At 42.9% G+C, this 20,216-nt stretch overlaps 1 protein-coding gene across 2 annotated transcripts in view; it reads right to left on the reverse strand.

Annotated features, from left to right (window-relative positions):
- KLHL3 (kelch like family member 3) overlaps nt 1-20,216 on the reverse strand; it is a 196,430-nt gene that overhangs the window by 160,831 nt on the left and 15,383 nt on the right. The window contains exons 1-2 of one of the 2 annotated variants that reach the window (XM_004450501.5): nt 15,880-16,414; nt 1,514-1,633 (exon numbers count right to left, since the gene is read on the reverse strand). In XM_004450501.5, coding sequence (XP_004450558.2) covers nt 1,514-1,633; nt 15,880-15,935 — 176 coding nt within the window. In that variant the 5' untranslated portion in view covers nt 15,936-16,414. Of the gene's footprint in view, nt 1-1,513; nt 1,634-15,879; nt 16,415-20,216 lie in introns of those variants that run through there. The other variant, XM_023586585.3, reaches the window with a different exon arrangement.

A 20,216-nucleotide genomic window follows, 5' to 3' on the forward strand; every position in this document is an offset into this window, starting at 1 on the left:
CCAAGCAAAATCAGAAGGCTTGGGTGAGAAGCCTGGTGTGCTAAATCAGACAAAGGACACAAGCCACACTCAACTAAACTAAACAAGGAACCTCAACAGCGTCTAGAGAGCATGACGTATGTAATAAAAATTGAGCAGTGCAGCATAAAACAAATTTAATTTAGCTTGGATTTTAATGCCAAAGACTGGGCCTTTTAGAAAAAGAAATGAGTGCTGTGGGGGGAGTGGGGGGTGGGAGCGGTGGGGTTGAATGGGAACTCATATTTTTTTAATGTAATATTTAAAAAAAAAAGAAAGAAAAGAAATGAGGAAAAAAAGAGAACTTTTGTTTAAAAGTAGTTCAGTTTCCCATTCAACAAACACTTCTTCAGATATGTGTGCCTTTGCTCCCGTCATTTTCTCTTCCAGGAATGCCTCCCCTTTGTCCTACCACCCCTCATCTCTTTAACTCTTGTTTTTCAGAATTCAGCTCAAGCATTACTCCCTTTAGGAAATATTCTCTGAAGTTCCAATGTGATATACATGCTTCCACAGCACACTTTAACAGATATTTACTGCATACCTCCCCTGTCATCTGGTGCATTCCTCCTTCATAACACCCATTTACCCTGTAGAAAAATGGACTTAATTATATTTTCACTTTGTATCCCACCCCCACCTACCCATCCCAGGGCCCACATAGTGCCTCCAGGCGTCTTTGGTGAATGAAATGCCTGTGCTAGAGATAAAATGACTCAGAAGTGTCCCTGCCCTAAGGGAGCTAACTCATAAATTAGGAGAAAAGAGGAGATAACCAATCACAGTTCACAACAGGAGGAAGTAAATGGTAAATAGTGGCCTGGACAAAGGAAGCTTCCAAGCTCTTTGGTAAGTAAGAGGCTATGTGCACTGACTTTGTAGAGGAAAATGCAGGGACTGTGCCCTCACCTGCTTTGCAACAAGCTCATCAAATGCACACCGGCCTTACAAATGGCCTGCACATCCCTTACCATTTGGTCAAAGAGGGTAGGTGCATCTGCATTTCATTTCTCTCTTTACGGGATTAAATTGCATTTGAGCAGCTAGGTATTCTTCCATTCATGTGACTGCCTTGCCAAGCTAAGTTCAGATCAAGGAAGGAGAGAGGGGGGCCAAAAGAAAATATGTGGCACCCACGATCTTTAATCTGCAGTTGTGTGTAGGTGTTGCAATCATTCTATTAATGGCCTTCAAGCAGCTGTTTCAATTAGAAATCAAGCTTATGAACAGACCTGCTGTAACCATAAAGGATTTGTCCCTTGTGATTAAGCACTAAAATGATAGGTGTTAAATACAAATGGAAAAAGAGATTTCCTGCAAAGCCACTCTGTCTCAATCAGCGTTTGAAAAGAGAAACCAAGAGAATTTCTCTGAGAGTGGGCGGAAAGCCTTAGAACTACCTCTGCGGGGTGTTCTGACTCCTGTTCTCAGTCCCTGATGATGCTCACCCCTCAAGTTCCCCCGGAAAGGGCACAAGCAAGATAGGAAGAAATACCTCCGCAGTTCATTCATAACCTTGAACGCCTTCCCCATGTGGGCAGGATTGACAGTGATCATCCTCTGGTTCTTCTCATCATCCCCAGCCTGCACCGGGGGCTGGGAGCTCGGCTTGATGCTGTGAACAGGAAAGGAGTGGGAGGGGAGAAAGAGAATTACACATAGGCAAACCCATCTGTCCCACTGTCACAAATCCATGCATTTACTCACCCACCAGGGGCATCTCTGCCAGCCTGTTCTCCACACAGACCTAGCAGGTAAGGAAATGCATTGGGTCGGGCATTTCTGCAGGATCTTCCAATGAAAAGAGCATTCTTCCAGAGGGGGCTAGGTCCTAGGTCAGCTTCTTCCAAGTGACTTTGTGGAAGGTCTTTATCCTCCATCCATCTAAGGGCTAAGCCCTGTAACATTCACTTCAGAGGGATGTTTGTTCATTCAGCAAACACTTAATCGAGCCTACTATGTGGCAGGCACTGTATTTAATTGCGAGACACAATAAAAACCAAGGTATAGTCCCTATCCTCACAAAGTTTAGAGTTCAGTGGAGAAGAAAATCTTTTAAGTAAACATTTAGCCTCGTGTCTTGAGGGTTATGTTGTGATAAGAGCTATAGAAGCACAAATGAAGGAAAACTAACCCAGTACTGACAGCCTAAGGAAAAGGTTCCTGGATGCTGAGACCTGCAGGAAGAACAGAAATTAGCCAGATATAGAGAATATTCCAGGCAAAGGAAACAGTATGCATACCTGGAGGAAAAAAGAGCAAAGTGTTCCAAGTACTAGAAGTTCAGTAAAACTCAATAGCAGAGGACAAGAGGAATATCAAGAGAAAAGGCTAGAGGAGTCAGCAATCTTTTAAGTACCTTACAAGCAAAGCTAAGGAGTGTGGATTTCATTCTGAAACAATGAAAAGCTCTCAAAGGATTTTAAACAGAGAAGTGGGACAGGAAGCAGGTGAACAAATCTGTGCTTTAGAAAAATCACATTGCCTATGGTATGAAGAATGGAGACACAAAACTGAAAGCCTTTGGGAAACCATAATCCCTGTAGCAGTTTGGTATGATTTATGAATTCCAAAAATAGATATTAGATTATATTTGTAAACTGGTCTGTTGGAGGTTTCACTTTGATGTAAATTATGATTAGGGCTTTGATTGGGCCAGGTCAGTAGGATGGGTGGGGACTGACAGAGAAAAGAAAAAAGGCGCAGGAGTTAGTTGGAGTTTTAATGTTGGAGTTCTGAGCTGGAGCCTGGGAAGTAAGCATACGATGGAGCAGAGCAGCTGAGCTTGGAGAGAATTGAGCCCCAGGGAAGAGAGACACAGCCGGTGGTCTGATAGTCTACAGCTGACCTTGTGGAGAGAGCAGGACAGCTGAGACTGGAGAGAAACAAGCCCCAGGAAGAGAGGAACCCAGGAAGCCTGAACTCTTGGCAGACATCGGCAGCCATCTTGCTCCAAGACGTGGCAACAGACATTGGTGAGGGAAGTAACATATGCTTTATGGCCTGGTAACTGTAAGCTTCTACCCCAAATAAATACCCTTTACAAAAACCAGCAGATTTCTAGTATTTTGCATCAGCACCCCTTTAGCTGACTAATACAATCCCAAAGAATGGCCAGGAATTGTAATTGTTTTGGAAAGAAAGACTATCTGTATGGGCTGACTGAGCAGTTGGTGACTAGCCAAGGTCACCGATAATCTCAAAGCCTTCTGAACGAAAATCAAGAGATAAAACACTCAGATTCTATGGAATGCCAGCTAGCTGTCCAAGTATACTTGACCAACATGTCTCAACTTCATTGGGGGTAGGAAGGATCAAAAGAATGAGCAAAAGACACAGAAAAGGACTTTTTCCTCAAACTAGTGAAAACTATTCACTCCAAAGTCAAGTCTGGGATTTGAAGTTACCTCTGTCTAGACAAGGCACTGCTTAGCTTTGCTAATAGGAAAACAGAACCTTTTCCACTTGTGTAAATTTGGGGTCTCACAGTTCACTCCAACTCTAGGACACTAGAGGGAGTCTCCTTTGACTTTCCCTCGTGGGCTCCTCTATCCATGCCTTGCAAACTAGCTAGAGAAATGAGCTGTGGTTAAGAGAAAATTCCAGAGACCTGACAGTCTCTGTAGGTCTCACACTGTGATTTGTAACCATTAGAACATTGAAATAAAATGAACATGCCAGACCTACAGTTTGTCTGTCCATGACAGACTTCTCCTTTCCCTGCTCCACCTTCATCTCAGCATGCAAAGGTAAGCCATGGACACCAGAACTTTGGGACTGTTTGGATTCTGGGTACAAGGAAGTTAGCTGAGCACAGGTAGATAAGGGATGCATGAAGGCAGAGGGATTAGAGCCATGTGTCTATGTGGGTAAAGAAAATCTCAGGCCAGAAAATGAGACCAGGTGAGGAAGCACACCACAAAGAAGAAAAGTTTCATGCAAGAAATCCCACAAGCATAGTTCCTCTTATAGTTAGTGCCCTTCCCTACTCTAGGGACAGATAAATACTCAATTCTATATTCTAATAAAAGCTTAACATTGTTGCTTTGGAGACTTAAGCCCGTATTTTATCTGACATTGATATTTATGTTAGGTGAAGTAACAATCTAATTTTTTCCCATACATTCCACTTATTAAATACTTCTTATTTTTCCCACTCATCTGTCATACCACCTTAGTCATTCATCAAAATTCCAAATAAACAGGGATCTATTTCTGGACTTTCTAACCTATTCCATTGGTCAATTTGTCTGTCTCTGTACCAGTACCATATTATTTCTGTAGCTGCTTAATAAGGCCTGATATCTGACAGGGCAAGTCTCTAATCCTATTATTATTCTTCTGGAATGTTGTGACAATTTGATGTTTTTTTTGTGAATCCCAGAAAAGATCATGTTCTTAAACTAATCCATTCCTGTGGATGGCAAACCCTTTGACTGCATTAAGAAAACTTTTGATTAGATCACTTTAGGATCTTTGATTGGACTACATCAGTGAGGCATTGCCCAGGGTGAGTCTCCACCCTCTTGTTGGGGTCCTGCATAAACCGAGAACTGGAAGCAAAAGCACACAGAGAAAGACAGCTGCCATTTTACCCTGCCATGTAAAAGAAGACTCCAGGATCAGCTACAGCTGAGAGAGAAACTGAGAGAAACACTGAGAGGCTGAGTGAGAGGCCGGAGGCTGGATTTAGTGGAACACAGAGGCACAGAAAGAGGCCCCTAAGAGGCTAGGCCCACAGAGCAACTCAATGCTGAAGAGATGAGCCCTGCCATATGCTTGGCTGCCCACAGCTGAGCTTACAGAGAAAGCAGCCTGGAGGAGAAGGCAGAGGCCCAGACGGAGGGTCACTGTTTTATCTTGCCACATGGCAGGACTCCAGGATCACCAGCAGCCAAGCTTTGGTGAAACAGCATCGCTGATGATGCTTGATTTGGACATTTTCACAACCTCAGAACTGTAAGTTTTACCCTAATAAATCTCCATTATAAAAGCCAACCCATTTCTGGTAATTTTGCATTGGCAGCCTTCGGCAAACTAAGACAAGTGGCTTGACTATTCTAGATTCTTTACTCATTCATACAAACTTTAGTAACTGCTTGTCAAGTTTGATGAAAAAACTCAATGGAATTTGATAGAAACCATACTGAATCCCTATATCATTATCGACAGAAACAACATCTTTCTGACATTGTGTCTTCCTATCCATAAACATTGAGTTTCTCTCCATTTATTTTCTTTATAAAGATGTTACACATATTTGATTAGATTTATTAATAAGTACTTTATCATTTTTGTTGCTATTTCATAATAGCAGCGGTATCCTTTTAAAATTACATTTCTGATTGTTTGGGATTATAAAATGTAGTTGATTTCTGTAAATTGATTTTATATCCGAACACCTTACCAAATACTCTTCTTCTTTCTAATTTTTTGTCGTAGATTCAATTAGGTGTTCTATGAAGACAGTCACATTACCTCCTTCAATGCCAGGGGTTTTTTCCTCCTTACCAATTCTTAGACCTCTAATTTCTTTGAAATAAATTTTGCACTGGCTAGAATGACCACACAATCACAGTGTTGAGCAGAAGGAGTGCTAGTGAGAATACTTGGCATATTCCTGATTTTGAAGATATTCTTTTAAGGTTTCCCATTGTATATGTTTGTTACAGGATTTTTATAGATACTATTTCTCAGGTTAAGAAAATCCCCTTCCATTGTGAATTTATTGAGTTTTTTTTTCATCATAAATTTATGTTGAACTGTATCAAATGCTTTTGTACATCTAATGAGATGGCCATGTTTTTTTTCCCTTTAATCTGTTAATGTGGTGAATGCCACATAATATTTCTAATAACCATACTTGCATTCCTTGAGTAAATCTATACACTATAAAACATTACACCAACACTCATTATAAGTGTTAGAGAATCCTAAAATCCATGATGAGAAATTATAATTTGGTATGGATCAGAGAACCACAAAAGATTTTTTACTAGGAACTAATAAAATTGGAGCTCCTAAAAGCCCAATAGACAAATATTATTAGCTTTACTTTACAGATACAGAGCAGGGGCAAAGCAAATAGAGCCATTTTAGAAGCACTGGCAACAGTCTCCACTGTGGCTAATGAACAAGAAATCTTGCTCTTCCCTGTCGTGTTGCTTCTTGAACTGTCCATCCTTCCAGAATGGTCCAATAATGATGTATCCCTATTAATCCAATGTGGTGTTTACCAAAAGGTCTCAAACATTGATTATCATAGGATTCGAATTCAACAAAATGTAATTTTTACTAAAGACTCCCTAAAAGAGCAAATAATTTGCTGATGGCCAGAGGGCTGACTCAGGGAAGGACACTGAGTTTCCCAGTTCCTCTTCTAGAGCCCTTTCCTCCGTTGAGGTCGAGGTGAGGCTTGATGTCAGGAGGAAGCCAAGGTCCCTCTTTCCGTGCTCTGCTCCTCTGTGAAGACATGGAAAGTCTGGTGTGGATTCTGGGACCCTGATTTCTAGAAGGTACAAGCTTCTTGGCAACTCACTGACCATCCAGAGAACAGGATGTCAAGGAAAGTGAGCTTGGAGAAGTGAAGAATCTTGTACAAGTTCACACAGATAGTAAGTGGCAGAGATAGGCTCTTAGCTCAGGTCCCCTTGACTTGGGCCCAGGATATTTCCACACTCCTGCAATATCGTATATGTGTGTGAATATGGACACAAACACATACATGCATAGAAATGCCTCTGCCTAGGCTCACATGTTCAGGCCCAGAGTTGCTGAATCCCACCATCCCTTCCTCTAAACCTGTCCTGCTGCATTCATACTAGATCTTAGTTCCCAAGAGATACCTCCACCTCTACCCTACTGAGGCCCCATTCCCTAGCATGCTCAATTCCTGATTCTAGACAAGGCTGGTGGATCCCTTTTTCCCACCTGTGACTCACAGACCACACTGAGGTATCCTCCTACTCTCTTGTCCAAATCCAAGGTCAAAGACCATACTTTTCACCCTACCCAGACCCAGCCACCAGGAGCCAAAATTAAATACACACACACACACACACACTTCTCTGAGCAGTTTCAGCCACAGATGTTTTCTGCTGAAAAACATTTTTCAGCAAATGTTCTTCCTCTAAGCACAAAGTGGCTGATATCTTCAAAAGCAAAGACTGACTCTAGTTTCAACTCTCCCTTAAGCTTCAACTCCTATTTCAAACACTCCAGGCTCAGGAACCCCTACCCATTCACCTATCAAAGCCAAAAACTTGGATCTTATCTTTGATTTCTCTCTTTCCTCACATGCAGTCACCAGGCCTACCAATGTGATGCTCTTTAATCTCTCTCCACTCCACTGCCTTCTCACAGTCACTACCACAACCTCAGTCCAGGCCACCATGAGCTCTGCCTAGATTGCTATAACCTCATCTCAGACTCCAGGGAGACCTTTACAGAATGTCACTGTGACCAAGGTATGCTCTTCTTGAAACCTCTCACTGGTTCCTCACTGCAGCCCTTCATAATCCAATAATTTCTGTGAACACTTCTTATTCCCATAGTACTAACATACTTACAATCGCCTAAATACATGAGGCTCGCCTGCCTGCTACAGCTTTGTCTGCCTAGGAAACACTTTCTATTTCCACTCATTCTCTCTATGTCTAGCTAGTTCCTTGCTGTCCTTTAAGCCTTTCCCTGGAAATCTTCCCTATCATCCTCCACTCCCCAGTAGATTATGTTCCCTTCTGTGTTCCCACAGTACTCTATGCTTCTTTCTATATTTGTTGTAATCACCTGTTACTAGTCTGTCTTCCCTACTCAGTGTGTGCTGGTAAATGGTTAATTATTGGTTGTGGGGGGAAAGGAGCCCTGATTTGTAGCATTTTCCAATTTCCATGTAAATACTCCCACCATGACAGATTTGTTGTCACTGAACATGCAGCATTGGGAAGAGATATGCAGCAGCACACTTTTGGCCACTATATAGTATTTCCACCATACAGATGCAATAGATATAAATAACCTCAAAGGCATTGAACCTAGTGAAGTAGAGTAAAACAATTAAGGGTTGATTTTTTCAGTATTTATTGTTTGTTTTTGATACAATTTATAAGTTTATATAGCTTAATTTTTAATAATGGCTGTGTCTAATAACCAACTTCCAAAATTCTTGAAAATTTAACCATCAGCTCTTGTCTAAGTGGGTGAGTGCTCCAGGACACCACTGCCCGCACTAGACCCCGAGGGGCATGAGGGCCAGGGGATCAGGAAGGTGTCTTTCCCTCGGTATTCTTAGCTGCTGGTACATGACAGGTTCTCAGTAAATGATTATTCAGTAAATCAGTGGAGAGATGAGTAAATGAGGTGTAACTACTGACTATTCCATCTTTCCTCACTTTCCCTTATTAAAATAACTGTGGCTTAGATTCCACATGGCAGGACACTATATATCCTGCCATAACCCACTGAATGGACTGGGAGAGAGTGTAAACTGCCATGTAAACTATAATCCATGCTATGAATCAATGTGCCAAAATGTACTCATCAAATGCAATGAATATACCACACTAATGAAAGAGGTTGTCCATGTGGGAGGAGTGGGGGTGGGGAGGAGGGTGTATGGGAACCTCTTAAATTTTTTAATGTAAGATTTTATGTGATCCATGTATCTTTAAAAAAAAAAAAGAATATAAAGTAAAAGAAAATAAAATAATAACTACTTCTTTGTTCCTCTCAACTTCCCCCCTGCTCTCTTATGGCGTGGGAATTTTCTGAGCCAGTCAGGTCCCTGGCATTGGCAACAGAGAATTAAAAGAATGAGGGAGCGAGAGCACCAGCAGCAACCAAAGACGGTGCCTACTCTGTCAGTTCTTAGGTTCTTTCCATTGCGGAGGAAAAGTCAGACGAAGAATGGAAAGGAAAAAGGACACTAAAAAAGGTGCCAGAGAGGCTGGAGACAGAAGAAACCTCTGAGCAAGCTGATTGTGCAATCATGTTTGGGGGATTTTCAAACGAGGAGCTCCAAATCATCCAGGGTGGAACAGAAAGGGGAATCTGAGAAATTCTGCTGAGGGGTATAACTGTATCCCCCTGAAAAGTCTTCAAGAGAGGCAAAAAGATGAGAGGGCCAAGAGCTGTCCTTCTGAAGAGTCAACCCCATACAGATTCAAGCCACATGTAGCCCAACCACATCCAACATCTAAGACAGAATCACTCAAAAGAAGGCAAACCAACTCTGAGCCAGAGTAAAACTATGCTGAATGCATTAAAATTTCTCAACAAAGAAAGCGACCTTTAGAAAGGGATAAGTGAAAAACAAGAATCAGAGAAAGCCTTTGGTCCAGCCCATCCCACACTATCTAGGAAAGAAAATGATTTAATCATCAGATATAGTCATTTGGCTCACTCTCAGGTCAGATCTCTGTTGTAAATACTGAAATGTCATAACCCAGTCCCTCCTCACTGCAGCATTTTGAGCAGTTTGGCCTCCCCCATGGTTCTCCTTCACGGGGAAAGAAAGTAGCAGGCAGGCAGGCCTCAGGAACATTTGCCAGTTAACAGTTTTCACTGCAAATTAATAAACTGGCACTCTGATTTCTCATGAGTTCATTAGCATGACTCTGCTTTTCCAAGTCTGAGCAGCAATGGGACACTGACAAGATAGGATTTCTTAACCTATGGGGCTCTGGGCAAATTGAAGATCTAGCATGTTTCTAGATCCTAAAGATCTGGGGAGAAGATGGGGCTCAGTGGTTGAGCACCCGCTTCCTATATATGAAGTCCCCAGTATCTCCTTAAAAAAAAAAAAAGTTCAAGGCCAAAATGACTAAATTTAGATTTCTACTTCCAGATAAATGAAGGACCTTGCACTTGAAGATACCCAGTCTCGCCATCAAGGAGCACCATTTTAACACAGGCTGCCATAGAGCCACATACTAGCCATACTTTTTTTTTAGTGTATATATTTTTTATTCCCTGCCTCCCTATCCCCCCGTTGTGTGCTCTCTGTGTCCATTCGCTGTGTGTTCTTTGTCTGCTTGTATTCTCACTAGTCAGCTCCAGGACCCAGTCCTGGGAATTTCCAGAGTGGGAAAGAGGTGATTACTCTCTTGCATCACCTTATCTCCCTGTTCTGCTATGTCTTCTTATTTTCTCTCCTCTGTGTCTCTTGTTGCATCATCTTGCTACACCAGCTCTCCGCATCAGCCAGCACTGTGTGGGGCGGCTTTCCCACAATGGGCGCTTTTCCCACGCAGGGTGGCACTCCTGCATGAGGCCACATTCCTATATGGGCCAGCACTTCGCATGGGCCAGCTCGCCGTGTGGGCCAGCTTGCCCTCACCAGGAGGCCCTGGGCCTCAAACCCTGGACCTCCTATATGGTAGATGGGAGCCCAATTGGTTGAGCCACATCCGTTTCCCTCGTCACACTTTTTTAATGGTGTCACCTCAGTTCACAGCATCAGGCTGACTCCCTGCAATAGCCTACATGGACACATAGAAGATACTCATCAATAAGCTATAGCTCCTGGGTAACAGTTAATAACCGTTACCATCTACTGAGGCAATGAAATAAAACTTGTCCCAAAGAGCCATATAAGTAGTAAAAAGAAAACTGGCACTCAAATCCAGTTCTATCTGACCCCAGAAGTCTGTGTTCTTAGTAACAATTTCTACCCACTTAAGATAATGTCCAGAGCCCATCAGGCCAAGGAGAGGTCAAAACTTGTCTCCCATTCTCTGAGATTCTTCACTCTGTGGCCAAACCAGGCCAAATGAAGAAAGACTAAATCCTCTAGGACTTGTGATATAACTCCATTTTACTCTGCCAGTTGTGGGAAATTGCACGTGTATGGAATCTATTTTATTAATTGTACTGAACTTGGAATTTCCACACTCAGGCCTTCACACAAGCCAATCATGATTCATCAAAGCAGCTACTGCCATTCCTATAATATGCTCCTTCATAAACAAGCTCAAAAACAGATATGTTACTAATCACATCCTTCAGAGCCCAATTCAGACTGCTTTCTTCAAAATCCAAGAGGAAACCAACAACTAAGTAGGCTGTGTAAAAATGTGAAATATAAGAGAATTGCTTGAATTCAGACAAAATTAGACATGGAGAGAGAAAGATCAAAAGAAAACACACCCCTCATTATGTGGCACTTTGGAAGCCAAGCCTGTATTTGGTTTGAATAGGAGAGCTGAACTCTTCCATGTGTGGTTTGATAGCCGCTACAGTAGATGGCCCTAAGTTAAAAGGAAAAGTCCAGGAAAGTTGTGCTGAGTTTGAAAAGCCTTGCAAATTATAAAAATTCTAACTTGGGAATCACTGAACTTATTTAATGTGATAATATCTAAAGACAAAGCATGTTAATTTTTACACAGTTTATTAATGCTCTATTCAGTTTGACCCAGTTTTAGATTTCATCCAGAAATTGAAAAAAATTGGGTCACTTCTACAATGGCAAATTTCATCAAATAAAGCACCTGCTTTAGAAAACTCAAACAGAAATTTTCTTATCTGGATTTGTCCTAACAATCTAAAACTTAGCAAGCAAAGTCCTAAAAACCCGAATCTGTATGTGAGGAAATCAAGAAGTTTCTTTCACTGACTTTGTTTTGTAGTTGAAAACCTTACTTCACCAAAAAGTATTTCCAAACTGAAAAATTTGGTTTCAATTATCATGATTAAAGTGCACATCTGCTTCAGGCAGCAGCAATGCCCAAAAATTTCTACACAGGTTTCTACTCAGGACTTCTGGGCTGGGAAGAGAACTAAGTGATTTGCCAGTGGGAAGAGAGAAAATACTGCATTGCTCAACACCTGTTCTTCCTTGGCTCTTGTGGCATTTTACCTCACATTGCAAAACTCAACATTTAAAGAACATTGGTTTTCTAAGTCATGTCTTCTCATAAAATACGATCTCTCTATGTTCTTAGCTCAAGGATGAAAAGAAAAGTTCCTATCAGCTCAGAAGCTCCCTGAAGTCAAGGAGCAGGCTCTCCCCTGAGGACTCCTCACAAAAATCCATAGCATATTGCCAGGAGCATGCTACCACTCTCAAAGCAGAGGTATCTCTGTGCTTCTGATGAAGAAAACCACAATTTTTTAAAAAATGGACAACCAACTTCCCGTTTTATGATGCTTCTTCCAAAAGGTGTGGTTCTCTTCAACTCTTGCAGATTTTCCACATGCTGGGCCTGAAATTTATTTTAATCCATCCATAAGGCTGATTTCCAGAATGGAAATAAAATCTCAATAGCAAGGGCAACTGCCATTTTCAATGTCTCTCTGTTCTATACACTCACATACCCACAGACCCACATGTCCACACCACAATTTAGCACTGTAGTAGCTGAGAACCAGAGGACCTTTTCCTTTGCAAAACAGAAGACAAAGTCATGTCCTCCAACTGATCAAGCCACATTGATCCTCCAAGAGGGAGAGCTGAAGAAGACTTAGCATCAGAAGGTTCAGGAGAGAGTTGGGGGGTCGGGAGGTTGGAGCAAGGGTGAGTATAAATTCACAGGTTCTTCTTAAGATTTTGACCTGAACAAAGGTTGATCCCTGGCTTGTTGTTCCAAACCACTAGAGTATCCAGATGCCTCAGGATATCTATAAAAAAGGGGGGCGGGGGCGGGCTGGAATGAGGCTGAACTTGTTGAAACCTAGAAAAGGAAATGCCAGGCTCCATATAGTATCTTACTTTGAGGAGATAGTTTAGGTAAGAAGCAGGATGACAGCCTGATAAGCTCTCACTAATTTTCTTATGAGAATGGCCCCATATAATCTGCCTCAGGTGATAAATACAGGAAGGCCCTAAATTATGCCTTGGTTAGTATCCCAGCAGCAATTCATAGGATACAACAGGCGAATAGACAAACACCAATGATACAGCAGCTACCACTCACTGAGTATTTACTGTGTCAGAAAAACTTTACTATTAATAGGTGCTTATACATATTGTCTCATTTACTCTTCACAACAAGTCTAGGAGTCAGGAGTCATAGGTACTGTTACTACTTCTGAAAAATTGTGATGCATTCAAGGTCATACAGCTTATAAAGTAGATTCACTGCTAGGATTGTTACTCCAAAGCACATACTTTTAACTAATAGCTTTTCAAGGTAGAAGTTATTTTCAGACCCTCACAGCAAAGAAAATTGTTCATTCGCAATCTCTTGACTGAAAAGTTTTAATGTTGAAAAACAGCCCCAAGTAAGCTTTGGTGGGTTAAGTGTGGAATGAGCCCCACATTTAGGACCCGTCCAGTCTCTAGAGGTAAGTCATGTGATCCTAGGCCAGTCACTCAGCTTCTCTGGCCCTGGGTTTCCCAGGAAACTTGTAAAACAAGACTATTTTCCTTTGCTCTGCCCCCACCTCAAAGCATTCCAAGGAATCAATTACCCATGGTGAGATAATAAGGCAGATTATACAAGGATGGATCTGTTTGCCAAAGGTTTCAATCGCTTCTCTCATCAACTTTCTCTTTAATTATTGGAGCTGCCCACAGCAGTTATCAGTTAATCAACTAATAATTATCCAGTACCTACTGTGTATGCAGCTCCCTTACAGTCGATGAGGAGTATTCAGAGGTATGAAGCACAGGCTTGCCCTAGAGAAGTTGTCTCCAAGTTTGGGGAACTTGAAAGATTTGGGGAACAAAAGCACATAAAGATCTGGTGGACCTGTTATGCAGTACTCAACTATGAGATATAAATGAGAGGTCTTAAAATTTGGAGGAACATCAGCCAGGACTAAAAACTCTGAGGGTCCCAGGAAAAGTAGAATTTTAAAACAGCCTTCAGAGATGGGTAAGTTTAGAGTAAGAGGAAGGGAAAAGCATTCTAGGCAAGAAGGACTCTGGGAGCTAAGGCTCTGAGGCTGGATGGCCTAGTATAGTGGGTAAGTAATAGCAAAGGGCCTAAGAGATCTGAGAAGAGCTATGAATTGCAGTAGGAATGGAGACAGGAGCTAGATTTCAGAAGACTTGAATAGCTGGCATGGTAAGTTGGGCTCAGAATGGGAACAAAAGGAAGTGGAGCAGGGTGACCTGGTGAAAGTTGGAAGCTGCTCGGTTTGAATTTCTTATTCTTTCTCTGCCTCCAGCAGATGTCCTTGGCACCTGGAGACTAATCAAAAGACAGGCAGGCAGGGGAAAGCCATGGGACATGTACAATCAGATGTTCAAAAGCCATAGACATCAGCCACCCAGCTTAGAGGCCCCAGGGTGTTGAAGAATGACAAGGCCTCTTGGGTATAAGAATTGATGACATTCCTGAACACAGAACTGGGTGCACAGTAGGTGCCTCCGAAATGTTTGTGAAGCAGTATTCATATTACCTTGGCTCAGCTGCTACCAGTCCCCCAAGGACCTTTCAACCCCAGTATGCCACAGGTTAAGCAAACAGGCCTAGTTAAGTGAACAGGAACCTCTAAACCTCCATCATATCACCCCTGCCCTTCTGCTGGCTACAATACCAATAGGAGAAGAGAAGGTCACTGCCCCAAGCCTAGAAACAGGCCTTAATGCTCCGTTGCCTGGCAGGCCACATGGAGTTCAACAGTAAGCTCCTGTTGCAGAGTGCCCAGGGAGAAGCGGCACTAGCAGCGCGCTCAGCGGGAGAAGTCCCAGACTCTTACATGGGAGTGGCATCAAGAATGCAGTCCCCCGGGGGCCCTTCAGACAAGAGGACAAGATGATGCCCAATGACCATGCCCGTTCAAATAGGACCTAGAGATGCTTCCTGGCATCACTCTGTGCCGAGATGCAGGAGTCAGGGGCAATCGGTGCAAAGGAAAACACTCACTGAGGTACTCTGCAGGCATGGACTTAGCTGAACCCTCTAACATTAAACCAGCTGGTTACTGTCGATATCAGCCTGGCAACTCCAAAGTACTGCTATGGCTAACCCCTCCCTGCAGTCTTCTCTCCTTTTCTCCTCAAGGAAAATGGCAAGCCTTGTTCTCTACCAGCTGCAGACCCACTGAATGAGAAGGCTGGCACCCAGGAGATGCTTTAGCCTGTAGACAGAGGAGCCAACCCATCCCTGCCCTACACTGAGAACCTTCACAGCAAAAGAGTCAAAACTTCAGATAATAATTTGACAATGTATGAGCATGTGCCTGCCAGAAATAAGCCCTCACTTGTTAGCTCAAGCTCAACACAAGTACTTAAAATCCCTTCAGCTGATTCCTATTTCATAAGAAGCCCCTGACGGAAGGAGCAAGAGTCACTGCAAGATACAAACCTTCTAGTGTCATTCATAAACTTTTTTCAATACAAATGAAACTCAATTCAGAGCAAGTGTCATCTGAACAGATTTCTCTCCCACTTAGCAGAATGTGTGTGTATACAAGAGCTTGCACACACACACACACTTCTAGGAAAGACACCGGCAAAGCATGCTTGCTGAAGATTTCAGCACTTCAGTGTGAAAATGCAGGCACTATATGCTAGGCCAGCCTTCTATGATATCGGAAAACATCCCCCACCAAAGAAAAAACACCCTGGGAAAGAAGCCAGGAAAAGGAAACGCCTCCTTGAAACAGCCTGAGAAAGGTAATCCTGATTCAGCCTGTGCTGAAAGTGTTCCCTAAACCAGCCAGGAAGTCTCTTCTTTCATGGTGTTCCCCTGCTGCCCAGCAAACCCAGACCTGACTTTGTGGAAACCAGTTCTCTGGAGACTCTAGCATTGTCAGGGATGGCTTTGGAAAGGGGCTTCCCTGCTCCGACTCTGTCGCCCCGTGGGATCCATCAGTGGCCAGGTCTTCCAACCCTGCCTGGCCAATGCAAACACAAAAGCTGGTGGCTGCACCGCGAGCACACGTTTACACACACACACACACATACACACATACCTTTCACCCTCCATTGTGCGAGGCCCAGCCGGGGTAGTGGCCGCTGAACTCTGCATGCACTCGGGGATCCTAGCCCTGTTCCCCAGTCTTCTTGGTTTTCCCAGCTGACCAGCGGGTGATCTGATCAGCAACAGTGATTCAGCATGGCTGCAACTGAAGCCGCCTCCCTCTCGATCCTCCTTCCTCGGACTTACTCGCGTGCAGCAGCTTCTACCGCAGAAGCAGCAGCAGCAGAAAATATCTTACCCAGAGCTCCCTGCAGCCCTTTCAGCTGCTAAAAGCAGCAACCCACTTGCTCTCCCCCCTCCCCCGCAGGCTTGCTGCTCCTCGGTCTCCTAGGAACAGCGGCAGCTCCAGCTAACCAAGCGCGGTGCCACCTTGCCAGCTGCCTCCACATCTGCCTGGGCATCCCCAGTCCAGCCGCCTGGCCTGCCCCAGGGGCTCCCACTTCCTCTGACTAGGCTGCAAAGGCTCAGGCAGTTCCTCACTAGCTTGAGAAATACTGGCTCCCACCCTCTTCCCTGCCCCCACTGGCACCGAGTCTGTCAGCCTGGCCAGATTGCTGGAATGAGGAGGCCCCTCTGTGGCTTACGGTGGAGTTTATTCACCTGGGGAAATTCACTTGTGGATCACAGCTTAATTCCAATTCCTCTTCCCAAAATCTACAGCAGCTCTGAGAGTCTGATAGATGGAGAGAAGTTAGGGGAAAGAGCCAGAAAGAACCGAGAAACAGCCGAAAAGAAAGCTGGTAGAGTTGAAACTGAAACACACACTAATGTACTGCAAGAAGGCAAAGACTATTGCAGTAAAACCATCACAGTTAAGTCTGCATGCACTGATTTCCCTAGGCCAGACTGAAAGATCACAAATTTCATAGCAAAATTTAAAACCCTAAAATAGTTTCCCTATAGTCTATCCTATTGAAACTTGACAAGCTATGGCTCCAACTATTAAGTCTCCTACTGAACCCCCATCTCTAGTCAAAGATCTTTCACATATCCTGTACTCTCCAGCTGCTGAGCTTCAACTCAGGCTAACTTAAACCCCCCTCCCCTGCCTGGAATGCCTTCTCCATCCCAGCCCCCAGTTTTTCTGCGAGGTTAGCTTAAGTCCTATATCCTTATAAAACTTTCTCTGATCATACCATCAACAACTGAGCACCTTCAAAATAGCCACAGCATGTGTTGTCCTTACTGCTCATCTCACACACTAGTATATTATAATTCACTATATATATATAGTCACTATATATATATATATATCATCTCCCAAATTAAAGCATAATCTTATGGAAGGCAGGGGGCCAAGAGGCTTAGAGGTAACTAGGACAATCAGCCACTGGTGACTGATTAAATCAGCTACAAAAGCTGGTTTAGAAGTTTCCTTAACGCCACAGAAAAATCAGACCTGAGCATCTCTGTTCTGAGAACTCCAGGGGCTACATCCAAGGTGGTCAGGTTCCAGCTAGCTGAGTGATTTCCAACCAGTCCTTTCCCCCTCTCTGGACCTCAGTCCTCATCCATAAGGACAAGACCAGACAATCTCTGGAGTCCCTTTCGGCCCTAAAATCTTACATGATTCCAAATAAATTTTTACTTGACTCTAATGTTTGTTAGGCCTCAATGAGAATAACAGGATGCATGTGAAAATACAAAAGTTGCTCAGTATTATTGTTGTTATCATTTCGACCTGTTAAATTTCTTAAATGTTACAATGCCCTGAAGCCATGGGAGAAAGAAGGGACTACTGGGGATTGAATCATGTCCCCCACAAAAGGCACATTCAGGTCTCAACCCCTGGTCCTGTGGGTGTGAACCTATTTGTAAATAGGACTTTTGAAGACATTATTAGTTAAGGTGTGCCCAAACTGAATGAAGGTGGGTCTTAGTCCAATACGGATGAAATCCTTATATGCCAAGAAAATGGACACAGAGAAAGAAGCCACAGGGAGGAGCCAGAAGCATGAGTCAACAGAACCCAGAAGAGAAAGGAAAAGATGCCATCATGTGTGTTGCCATGTGATAGGAAAACCAAGGACCAAGGATCACTGGCAGCCAGCCCCATAATACCAGTCTTCAGGGAGAAAGCATTGCCTTGCTGATTCCTTAATTTGCGACTTCTCCTAGCCTCAAAACCATGAGTCAGTAAATTCCCTTTGTTTAAGTTAACCCATTGTATAGTATTTGTTATAGCTGCCAGAAAACTAAACAGGGGCACTGAGGTAATGGAAATTAAGAATAATTTAGACAGCTCTCTTGCAAAATAGGAGAGAAGATGTAGTCTGAGGGAGCCACTTTGGGGATTTCTGCAGGCCAGTGTTGCATGTATCATCCAGGAGGGGCTGGGGATACAGAGATGGAGAGGCAAAAAGGAAAACCATGAATTGATACTCCTGCAGCTGGAAACACCACCCATCCCCCACCCCAAGGCAAATAGCATTGGTAAATCTTGTGGCTGAGCAGCCAATCAGAGGGGAAAGAACAGATTCCTCCCAGGAAAGAGAGAGGATGTAGTGGAGGACTGGCTATAGTTTTTCTTCAGAGGATGTCACTAGCTCAGAAGAGGTAGTGGAAATTGAAGGATTTATCTCTAAGGAAGGGTTTGCCAAGAAAAAGCAACATTAGCAGTCCAACCAGGAAAGTGAAGAAACACAGACTAGTCTCTCCTGATTCTTTCCCAGACACAGAAGACCTGGTCAGGTCCCCATTAGCCACAGTTTTGACTACTTAAATAGGGCAATATGAAAGTTTTTGAAAAAATTAAACTAAAAATCAAAGAAGAGCTGTGAAATAAAACCACTAGGCAAGAGAGAGAAATTGATCAACAGAGGAAAATCATCAACATAAGCAGATGTCTATATATCAACAACCTACACTAAGAAACAGGAAGATAATGCCACTCAAAGGAACAAGCTAAGAATCTAGATGAGACTCAGGATTTAAGACAACTAATAAATGATTTTCAAACAAACCTACTTAATCAATTTAAGAAGATGAAGGAAAATATGACTAAAGAATATTAAAGTGACACTGTATAAGCATAAAGAACAATTTGAAAGCCTGCAAAAAAAAAAATAGTAATAGAGCTTATGGGAATGAAAGACACAATGGATGAAATTAAACATCATTAGAGACAATAGCAGATTTGAAATGTTAGAAGAAGTGAATCAGAAGATAGGACATTTGAAATTGAAAAGTTAGGAAAAGAGACAGAGAAAAGAATGTAAAAAATTGAACAGGTTCTCAGGGAACTGAATGACATGAAATGCACAAGCATATGTGATATAGGTGTCCCAGAAGGAGAAGAGAATGAAAAAGAGGTAGAAAGAATATTTGAGGAAATACTCACTGAAAATTTTCCAACCCTTATGAAAGACATGATGTTATTAGTCAGTGAAGGGGTGCTGAGGCAAAATACCAGAAATCTGTTGGCTTTTACAAAGGTCACCCTTTTGGGGTAGAAGCTTAGAGTTACAATAAAGTATAAGTTACTTCCCTCACCAAAGTCTGTTGCCACATGTTGGAGCAAGATGACTGACTGCCAATGTCTGTAAAGGTTCAGCCTCCCTCTTCCTCCCAAGACTCTATGGTCCCAGCTTCCTCCAACATCAGCCATAGGCTGGGATAAGTCTTGTCTCTTTCCTGGGGCTCATTCCTGACTGGGTTCAGCCACTCTGCTCTCTCCACAAGTCCAGTTGAAACTGTCAGGCAAATAGCTCGTCTCTTCTCCCAGGGCCTCTACTTCATCCAATGGAGTCTTCTATCTTTCCTCACTTATCTGTGTCTCTGTGTGCATACTTCCCAGGCTCCAAGATCAAAACTCTACCTAACTCCTCTGCCTTGTCATTTTCTCTTTGAGTCCCTGCCCACCAAGGGGGTGGGGACGCAACATCCTACTGACATGGCCCAATCAAAGCCTTAATCATAATGTAATCAAGTAAGAGTGAAGCCTCTCAATCCAATACAATATAATATGCCCAGAGGAACAGACCAGTTTACAAACATAATCCAATATCTATTTTTGGAATTCATAAACAATACCAAACTACTATACATGAAAATCAATATCCAAGAAGGACAATATACCCCAAACAGAATAAATCCAAATAGACCTACTCCAAGACATCTACTATTCAGATTGTCAAAGGCTAAAGATAAAGAGAGGATTTTGAGAGCAGCAAGAGAAAAGCAATGTAATACTTACAAGGGAGCCGTAATAAGGCTAAGTGTTGATCTCTCTACAGAAACTATGGAGGTAAGAAGGCAATGGTATGATATAGTTGTGGTACTGAAAGAGAAAAAACTGCCAGCCAAGAATTCTTTATCTGGCAAAGCTAT

The sequence above is a fragment of the Dasypus novemcinctus genome, chromosome 2 (assembly GCF_030445035.2).
Source record: "Dasypus novemcinctus isolate mDasNov1 chromosome 2, mDasNov1.1.hap2, whole genome shotgun sequence".
In the NCBI taxonomy this organism is placed as follows: Eukaryota; Metazoa; Chordata; class Mammalia; order Cingulata; family Dasypodidae; genus Dasypus; species Dasypus novemcinctus.